Genomic DNA, 10209 nt, shown 5'->3' with positions numbered 1-10209 from the left:
ACAGAGGAGCGCTGTTTTGCTGTCTCGGATGCTTTATCTGAGGTTGATGTGTCTTTCTGTCAATAGTGTGCAACTGCAGCCCACATTTCGGGGTGTTCCTGCATGAGGGCATTCCTATATCTGCTACATTATGCACAGTACTGCTCACTATATACTATGGATGCACATTAACACTGTCTATACTGGTCAAGGGAGGAGGATTGGAGGGAAAGAGAGAGGAGGTTGAAAAGACTGAAGGAGGCAGAGGATGGGTTTGTATCTGTTGAAGATAGCAATGACAAGGGAGAGGGTATGTCGAGGAAGATTGCTATCAATTTCAAACAGAGTGGAAGGGGTAGAAGTTGTTGTGAGGAGCTTGGAGCCCAATTCTTCCATTGATGGGCATGGTTATGATAAAGATACGATTGGTTCAGTGGGAGTAAGATTTTTGAAGAAGGTGGAACCAGGCCTTTTGTCTGATCCATGGTCGGTTTCAAGTTGGGTGGAAAAGATGGTGGGTGCCGTTGAGTCGGTGAAGGTAACCCTAAGTGGAGGTGTCTGGTGCGAGAGAGGCAGGTTTAGGTGGCCAGGGTCATTGTAGTGCAGAAGATGTTGTATGCGGAGGAAGTGAAGAAGGTAGTGGAGGGTGAGGGATTCAGAGAGAATCCCTGTGAATAGTAGATCTTTGCCAGAACAGAGGGATAGGCCAATGAGTGATATATGTTTCAGTGAGGTTGGCTTAGCATTCATAGCAATTGTTATCTGCTGTACCGCAGAGATGACACGTAAGTCATAGAAAATAGATGTTGTGGTGGCAGCTGCAGAGAAGTACTTGGGGGTACGAGATTTGATTTCAGAAGAGTTACAGGGTGTGTTGAGTGGTAGTGTCTCGTCCTCTCGGGTCATTGGCCCGGGGTAGGTTAAGATAGGGTTAAAGTAGTGGAATAAGGTGATGGGTTTTAATGAGTGTCGGGTTAGTTAGTAGAGTCATTAAATATATATATATTTAAACATTTTCACGTTTCCCCTTTTCCCATTTTGTATCACAAAGGTAATGGATTCATACGATAGTTCAGTAGAGGGCGATAATGCAACATATTGGATGCCAACCGTCTTTAAACCTCACCGAAGAAGGAGAAGGAGAACACACCTGTTCTTTTGTGATTGCTGCCCTACCCACTATTTGACTGGAAGGAGAGCTATTGAACACATTTGTTTGTGCTGTTTCTCTGGTTGTTTTTTTTCTCCCAAATCTTGGGGGACAATCGTTGTTTCAACATGGTTTGGTTTCTGATTCTCATCTGGGTTGTCCAAGGTAGGACCAGTCATTTTGTTTTTGTGACATCCTACTTTTGAGTGTTTTCCATTTCAGTTAGGCCAGGCCAGTTCCACTGTAGACGCCAATTGGTTCACCATGTTATTATTTAACATGTATTATGTTACCCTTGTGTATTTCAGTGGGCAGTGTTCCCATCACCAATTTGACAAATGCTACTACTTCAAATTCTACTTTCCCTGCCACAGGTAAGCAGGCCTGCATTGGGGACCACTCATTTCGTAAGGTTACAGACTGAAAACTAGGCCTGTTTACCATTTTTAGTTCATGTAGGCCAGCCCCACTGCAAAACTGTTGTTCTGTTCCTCTTTATATTTTCTTTCTGTATTTCAGTGGACAATTCTACAAACCCCATCAACAATTCTACAAATGTGACTTTCACTGCCACAGGTAGGCCTCTACTGTGATTCTCAAGTCAATCTCTTGGTGTGATGGGCCTAAAGAAACAATTCCATTGGTTTTCTTCAAGTTCATGGCTTATCTATCAAAAATAAAATTTTGCAAAATGTGTTTAATGTTAACAATTGCCTTTAGGTTCTACTGCCTCAATGGGACCACGCCACAGAGAAAATGATTGGGTTAAAATGCCTGAAACCAGAGAAGGTAACGCATTCATTAGATGAAGCGCACAATCCTGGACCTCTACTGCGAGGTCTGGACTTTAATGGCACTGGAGGTAGTGACTTGTAACTAGTACATGTTGTGTCAGTGTGGTTTTTTCAGACCCACTCTCTCTGTTACAGAGGACTTACAGTTCGCCATTGCTATCGTGGAGGGAGACATTCTGGTTTCGGTGAGTCTATTATCCCTGCTTTCTGTCCTGTTACTGCATCTTTTTTTAGGCTGATGAATCAGATTGATACCACCTTCTGGTATACACAGCCTGAAGCTAATGACTGCAAAATCATTCAAGCCAGATTGTTGAACAGAATTACATTTGAACTTGCTCTACCGGTTGTCCATGGTGTTGGTCCTTCAGATGGTTGAAATTTGAGCCAAAATATCCACAGGAAAAATATACAATGCATGCATACTAACTGAAGTGCCAGGTGATAGAAATTTCAACTTCAGTACCGCCACTCTAAAAAGTTGTGTTAACAGTACTTTCCTGTGGATATTTTGACCATCTGAAGGATCAACACCACGGACCACCAGTAGAGTAAGTTTCAATGTCGTTTTATTCAACATTCTGTCTTGTAAAGAAACCTTGAACGATTTTGCAGTCATTAGTTTCAGTCTGTGTATACCAGAAGCTGGTACAGTGCCTTATTCAAGCTGTCAAATTGGTTGTTGATCACTACTAAACAACCATTTTCAGGTCTTACCGTAGATTTGTCAAAACTGTACCTCGGCCACTCGGGAACATTCTGTCTTCTTGCTAAGCAACTCCAGTGCAGATTTGCCCTTGTGTTTTAGTTTCGTGTCCTGCAGAAAGGTGAATTATGCTCCCAGTGTCTGGTAGAGAGCAGACTAAACCAGGATTTCCTCTAGGCTCTTGCTTGTGCTCATCTCATTCCGTTTCTTTTTTTATCCTGGAACTCCCCAGTCCGCAACGATTACAAGCATACCCATAACATGATGCATCCACCATGCTTGAAAATATGAAGTGGTACTCTGTAATCTTTTGGATTTGCCTCTCATTACACTTTGTATTCAGGACAAAAAGAGAATTGCTTTGCCACATTTTCTGCAGTATTACTTTAGTGCCTTGACGCAAACAGGATGCATGTTTTGGAATAATTTTATTCTGTACAGGCTTCCTTTTCACTGTCAATTTGTAACTAAAATGTAGTTCCATTCTCAGTTCTCCTATCACAGCCATTAAAGTCTACCTGTTTTAAAGTCACCATTGGGCTCATGGTGAAATCCCTGAGCGGTTTCCTTCTTCTCTGGCAACTGACTTAAGACACCTGTATCTTTGTATGGACTGGGTGTATTGAAACACCATCCAAAGTGTAATTAACTTCACCACGCTCGAAGGGATATTCAATGTCTGCTTTTTTTACCCATCTACCAATAGGTGCCTTATGCAAGTTATTTGAAAACCAATAGGTCGTTGTAGTTAAATCTGTTTGAAATTCACTGCTTGTTGGAGACCTTACAGAGAATTGTATGTGTGGGTTACAGAGACGAGGTAGTCATTCAAAATTCATGTTAAACACTATTGCACAGTGAGTCATGCAAATAATAGATTTGTGTGTCGGCCAGTGACGACAATCTCACTTTATATCGTAGTGAGCGTTGCCAATTGCACGGTTTTAGTTCATTTATTTAGGTGATTTTTTTCCCCCCTCTTTTTTAAATAAAAGATCTTAAAATATATATATATTTTGTCTACAAAACATTCGGAACACCTAACATTGAGTTGCACCGCCCTTTGCCCTCAGAAAAGCCTCAGTTCGTCAGGGCATGGACTCTACAAGGTGTCAAGCATTCCACAGGAATGCTGGCCCCATGATTTCCTCAATGCTTCCCACCATTGTGCCCAGTTGGCTGGTAGTGGATCTCTAATCCGAAATGGCTCGTTCCATCTCATCCCACAGATGCTTAATTGGATTGAGATCTGGTGACTGGTCAGGCCACTGCACTAAGCTGAATTCACTGTAAATTTCAAGGAACCATTCCTGGACAATCCTAGCCTTGTGGCATGGGGCATTATCCTGCTGAAAAAATCAATTCACAGATGGATACACTGCATTTACATTACATTTACGTCATTTAGCAGACTAAATGACTTAAAAATTGGTGCAATCACCTCACAATAGTACATCTATCTTTTTTAGGGGGGGAGGAGGGTTAGAAGGATTACTTTATCCTATCCCAGGTATTCCTTAAAGAGGTGGGGTTTCAGGTGTCTCCGGAAGGTGGTGATTGACTCCGCTGTCCTGGCGTCGTGAGGGAGCTTGTTCCACCATTGGGGTGCCAGAGCAGTGAACAGTTTTGACTGGGCTGAGCGGGAACTGTGCTTAAGCAGAGGTAGGGAGGCGAGCAGGCCAGAGGTGGATGAACGCAGTGCCCTTTGGGTGTAGGGACTGATCAGAGCCTGAAGGTACAGAGGTGCCGTTCCCCTCACGGCTCCGTAGGCAAGCACTGCTGCCAGGAAGGGATGCACCTGATTTTCAATTATGTTAAGACATTCAAACGTTGCTCAACTTTTATCATGGGGCCCAACGTGTGCCATGAAAAGGCACCCCAAAGCATACCACTGCCACTCACCAGCCTGTAATGTTGACAAACGGCATGATGGATGCATGTGGTTTTCTTCATACCCTAGTCCTCCCATCAGCGTGAAATTGCAAAAAAACGGCATTTATCATACCAGACGTTTTTCCAATTCTCCTGTGTCCAGTGTTTCCTTAGTCCACTGCAACAAGTTTTTTGCTGAAAGAAGTGGAACTCTGCCATACCCCATTTGTGTCAAGGTTCTACGAGCTGAGCATTTTTGGGGTCTTTGGGAACAAATGTTTTACTGGACTGTCAATTGACTATAACTGTAGCCCGTCTGTTGCTCTGCACAATTCGTGTCACCCATTTTCGACCACTGGACTGCCATTGGCTGGATGTCCTTTGGGTGGTGGACCATTCTTAACACACACACGGGAAACTGAGTGTGAAATACCCAGCAACGTTGCAGTTCTTGACACACTCAAACTGGTGAGTCTGGTACCTACCATACCCTGATCAAAGGTACTTCAATATTTTGTCCTGCCCATTCACCCTCTGAATGGCATATAGACATGATCCATGGTCTCTTCATATACACTGATTTGAACAGGTGACCTCAATAAGGATCATAGCATTCACCTGGTCAGTCTGTCATGGAAAGTACACTGTATATTGCTCCATTCTTTTTTTTCTACATACTTAGTCTGGTTTTAGTCATTTAAGTGAATACTGAAATAGTTTGACCATTTTAGAACTTAAAAACATTCATAGGGGAAACGCGGAAATAACAATTGAATTAATCTGAGGCCTATACTCTCTAGCGACAGCTGGATTTAAGACTAGGTGTTTGTCCTACAGGAAGACCGATTAGCTGTGAAGTCACTTTGGCATGAGAATGAAGGCGTCGCTTCTATCCCCTACAAGATCAACGATTATCTGGGTGAGTGTCGAATACAGTAGGAGAGATGAACACTGTAACACTAGATGTTTTCTAATACAGTGAGAATGATATGCACCGTCTAATGGTAGATTGTCTCTGATCCACACAGTGGACAGAAAGGAAACTATACTAGCAGCGTTCAAGCTTATTTCAGACCAGACGTGTATCCGCTTCCACGAATACACCAATGAGATGAACTACATAGAGTTCATCTCTGGGACAGGGTGAGTCCAAAGTGGGCACATTAACACATTCTCTCCTTCCCAGCAGTTTCCAGTTAACTCACAACCTCTCCTTCCTTTTCCTGTGTTCAATCCTTTATTTTTCCTCTCTTCCTGTCATATCCCCTCTTTCTCCTCCATTTCTCTCCTCCCGCTTCTCTCACCTTTATCTCTCTTCGCTTAACTCTAGCTGTGCGTCGTATGTAGGTTTCCAGGGCGGGGCCCAGTCTGTGTACTTCGGTAGAGCCTGTAACGTGGGGAACCTGTGTCATGAGCTGATGCATGCCCTGGGCCTGCACCACGAGCACACACGGCCAGACCGTGACCAATACGTCACCATACAGTGGGACAACGTGGTCCCAGGTAACTCACACCAACACAACATACTAAACCACCTCAGGGGCAGTGCATGTGGATCAGGGGCAGGGCTGGTCAATTTGTCCCATGAGCTGCAGTGTGCAGGCTTTAGTAGCAGCCCAACACTAACATACCTGATTCAGCTTTTTGTGGTCTGGAGTGAAGACCGTATAGAATAACTATTGACATTTAGTATTTTATTAGGTACTGCCTAAGCAGCAGTTACTCTTCCTGGGGTCCACACAACATGAAACACTACATACCACAAGGACAGAACCACTTTAGTTTAAAATAAGAATAGTCTTTCATACATTTATGCCTTAACGTTCCATTTATCATGTACTTATTATAACGGAAATACTGCAGCCATTCATTTCCCCATACATTGCAACCCTTTTCTCTACTGTTGAAGTTGCTTTGTCTAAGCAGGTCCTGATAGCCTAATATCAGAGCTACCTTGAATCCTGATATCCTAATCTCACAGCACCAGTTCTGTAAACACCAGAGAATCTTACACCAGTAACCATCAGTGTTCTTCAGTTTGAGACCAATACTATGCATAACTATGTATTTCAGACTCATTTCCAATTATGTAGAATTAAACTGAATTCGTTTACTCCTGTGAATTTTCCCTGGCGTGAACGCAGCAACCTTGTTCGCTAAATTTGCCTGACGCGAATAACACTACGTTGTCATCTACAGTTACCACCCGTAATGGGTATCCTGGTGTAAAATATACCTTTTACAGTTGCCACCCGTAATGGGTATCCTGGGATAACATGTAAGCTCGTTTTGAAGGCAGTTTTGTTACATTACCACCCGCAATGGGTTTCATTAGGTAAGATGAAATATTCATGCCTTGAATCCTGTAGAGTTTCCTCCTGCTAGAGGTTCAACTTAATGGTTTCCATCTCAACTTGTCTACATTTCCATTTTCATTCCCCTATATCACATTCACACCCAGCAGTGTCCACCAGTCACATCTGCCTCTTTTAACTTCCAGGAAAAGAAAATAATTTTAAGGTGAAGAAAGGAGACACTCAGGACCTGCCCTATGACTACGACTCCATAATGCACTACGGAACGTCAGTCATACTCCTCTCCTCCTTATTCCCACTAAAGTCCTAATTTTACTCACCTTGTTTTTAAACTGCTAGCAATAAGTAAATATTAGTTTTGTGACTGTGTACAGTCGTGGGCAAAAGTATATTTGTGTCATTCTCAACATTTTCAGTCTGCTGCCTCAGTTTGTATGATGGCAATTTGCATATACTCCAGAATGTTATAAAGAGTGATCAGATGAATTGCAATTAATTGCAAAGTCCCTCTTTGCCATGAAAATGAACTGAATCCCCCAAAAACATTTCCGCTGCATATCAGCCCTGCCACAAAAGGACCAGCTGATCTCATGTCAGTGATTCTCTCGTTAACACAGGTGTGAGTGTTGATGAGGACAAGGCTGGAGATCACTCTGTCATGCTGATTGAGTTCGAATAACAGACTGGAAGCTTCAAAAGGAGGGTGGTGCTTGGAATCATTGTTCTTCCTCTGTCAACCATTGTTACCTGCAAGGAAACACGTGCCGTCATCATTACTTTGCACAAAAAGGGCTTCGCAGGCAAGGATATTGCTGCCAGCAAGATTGCACCTAAATCAACCATTTATCGCATCATCAAGAACTTCAAGGAGAGCGGTTCAATTGTTGTGAAGAAGACTTTCTTGGGTGCCCTGAAGCCCAGCAAGCGCCAGGACTGTCTCCTAAAGTTGATTCAGCTGCGGGATCGGGGCACCACCAGTACAGGAATGGCAGCAGGCAGGTGTGAGTGCATCTGCATGCACAGTGAGGCGAAGACTTTTGGAGGATGTCAAGAAGGGCAGCAAAGAAGCCACTTCTCTCCAGGAAAAACATCAGGGACAGACTGATATTCTGCAAAAGGTACAGGGATTGGACTGCTGAGGACTGGGGTAAAGTCATTTTCTCTGATCAATCCCCTTTCCGATTGTTTGGGGCATCCGGAAAAAAGCTTGTCCGGAGAAGACAAGGTGAGCGCTACCATCAGTCCTGTGTCATGCCAACAGTAAAGCATCCTGAGACCATTCACGTGTGGGGTTGCTTCTCAGCCAAGGTAGTGGGCTCACTCACAATTTTGCCTAAGAACACAGCCATGAATAAAGAATGGTACCAACCATCCAGGAACTGTTTGGTGACGAACAATGCCTTTTCCAGCATGATGGAGCACCTTGCCATAAGGCAAAAGTGATAACTAAGTGGCTCGGGGAACAAAATATCGCTAATTTGGGTCCATGTTCAGGAAACTCCCCAGACCCTAATCCCATTGACAACTTGTGGTCAATCCTCAAGAGGCGGGTGGACAAACAAAACCCCACAAATTCTGACAAACTCCAAGCATTGATTATGCAAGAATGGGCTGCCATCAGTCAGGATATGGCCCAGAAGTTCATTGACAGCATGCCAGGGCGGATTGCAGAGGTCTTGAAAAAGAAGGGTCAACACTGCAAATATTGACTCTTTGCATCAACTTGAATGTAATTGTTAATAAAAGCCTTTGACACTTATGAAATGCTTGTAATTATACTTCCGTGTTCCATAGTAACATCTGACAAAAATATCTAAAGACACTGAAGCAGCAAACTTTGTAGAAATTAATATTTGTGTCATTCTCTCAACTTTTGGCCACGACTGTACAGTATCCAGCTCCAGTAACATTTCCCTGTGTGTACCAAATGGTTCCCTATTTAGGTCACTATTGTTTACCTGGGCTCTGGTCAAACTATGTGCACTATATTGGGATTCTGGTGGCTTTGTGACGCAGTCCTTGTGTTAAAGTAGCAAGTCCTCTAATCCCCCATTGTTGGGTTTCTCCTGGCAGATACTACTTCTCATCAAACCGTAACCCCACTATTCACTCCAAGAAGAGGGGAGTCCAGATTGGACAGAGAAATCACCTGAGCCCCCTGGACATAACACGCCTTAACAAACTCTATCAATGTGGTAAAGACATGCGCGCACACACAGAGACAGGAAAAATATCAGAGTTGGGCTGCCTTTGTAAATGCAGTCATTATCGCACTGTATTCTAACCATGTTCATGTCCTGTCTTTCACAGAATAACAATGCACAGTTTAGCATTTGACACCATCGAAGAAGATTTCAACACCGCTGCTGTCGACTGAAGATTCCAACACAAATGGCACTGACATTTTAACTTCTCAACAATGAATAAGTTGAACAAGTCCCTTAAAGCTTTCTGATGGATTATACGTGTGTCTGGCAGTAGTTTATTTTCTCCTGTGTGCTCTTGCTGCCTTAAATTAAGCCTATACCACTGCACTTGTCTTGGAAATAAATAAAATGACCTAGACTGAAAAGAATCCAGTCAGTGTGATGTTGCTTGCAGTGTTCTGTTTCGTTCTATAATGGACCTTCTCAGCTATGCTCATCATACATCCCAAGGTGGGATCAGAGAAGAAGTAGATCTAGCATAGCAGGAGAGACTTAAATTAATGGTGAGTTAGTCCTTAAACTTGGCCGACAACCTAGGCAACAAATGATTTAACGATGATGCTGTAACAGGACTTGGAGAGCAGGGATCATAGACTCACCAAAATAACAATTTCGCCCTCTCGAAGGGTGTACTACGAAACAGGCTTTAGTTGGCGAGGTAACTTTGAACTCTTGAGCTCAACTCAGGATAACCGGTACCATGGAAGTGGCCCACCTTTATGCAAGGAATGCTAAACCAATATACATAAAGATGTATAAACACAACCGTTCAAAAGTTTGGGGTCACTTAGAAATGTCTTTGTTTTTGAATGCCTTTTTTGTCCATTATAATATCAACTTGATCAGAAATGGTGTTGACAATGTAACTATTGTAGCTGGATCAGGCTTTCTTTTTTTTTTGTGGAATATCTACAGTTGAAGTCAGAAGTTTACATACGCCTTAGCCAAATACATTTAAACTCAGTTGTAAAAATTCCCTGTCTTAGGTCACAACTATATTTTAAGAACGAAATGTCAGAATAATCAAGATTTATTTCAGCTTCTATATCTTTCATCACATTCCCAGTGGGTCAGAAGTTTACATACACTCAATCAGTATTTGGTAGCATTGCCTTTAAATTGTTTAACTTGGGTCAAACATTTTGGGTAGCCTTCCACAAGCTTCCCACAATAAGTTGGGTGAATT

General features: G+C 42.8%; 1 protein-coding gene across 1 annotated transcript; it reads left to right on the top strand.

Moving 5' to 3' along the window:
• Positions 1-1163: 1163 nt before the first annotated feature.
• Positions 1164-9410, top strand: LOC106596183 (hatching enzyme 1.2). The gene is made up of 11 exons (XM_082956200.1): positions 1164-1294; positions 1438-1503; positions 1649-1705; positions 1850-1918; positions 2059-2108; positions 5339-5420; positions 5530-5644; positions 5832-6004; positions 7002-7083; positions 8890-9011; positions 9127-9410. Exons 1-11 carry the CDS (start codon positions 1258-1260, stop codon positions 9129-9131), a joined length of 858 nt encoding a protein of 285 aa, XP_082812326.1. The 5' UTR covers positions 1164-1257; the 3' UTR covers positions 9132-9410.
• The last annotated feature ends 799 nt before the right edge of the window (positions 9411-10209 follow it).

This window comes from Salmo salar, chromosome 01 (genome assembly GCF_965601325.2).
Source record: "Salmo salar chromosome 01, fSalSal1, whole genome shotgun sequence".
NCBI classification, from domain to species: Eukaryota; Metazoa; Chordata; class Actinopteri; order Salmoniformes; family Salmonidae; genus Salmo; species Salmo salar.
This window is presented reverse-complemented; position numbering and strand designations above follow the sequence as displayed.

Bases quoted from the DNA above. Each gene is read 5' to 3' on its own strand.
- LOC106596183 (XM_082956200.1), top strand. From the start codon at position 1,258: ATGGTTTGGTTTCTGATTCTCATCTGGGTTGTCCAAG. The intron at 1,919-2,058 runs GTAACGCATTCA...TCTCTGTTACAG, and splicing joins AATGCCTGAAACCAGAGAAG to AGGACTTACAGTTCGCCATT. The intron at 2,109-5,338 runs GTGAGTCTATTA...TTTGTCCTACAG, and splicing joins AGGGAGACATTCTGGTTTCG to GAAGACCGATTAGCTGTGAA.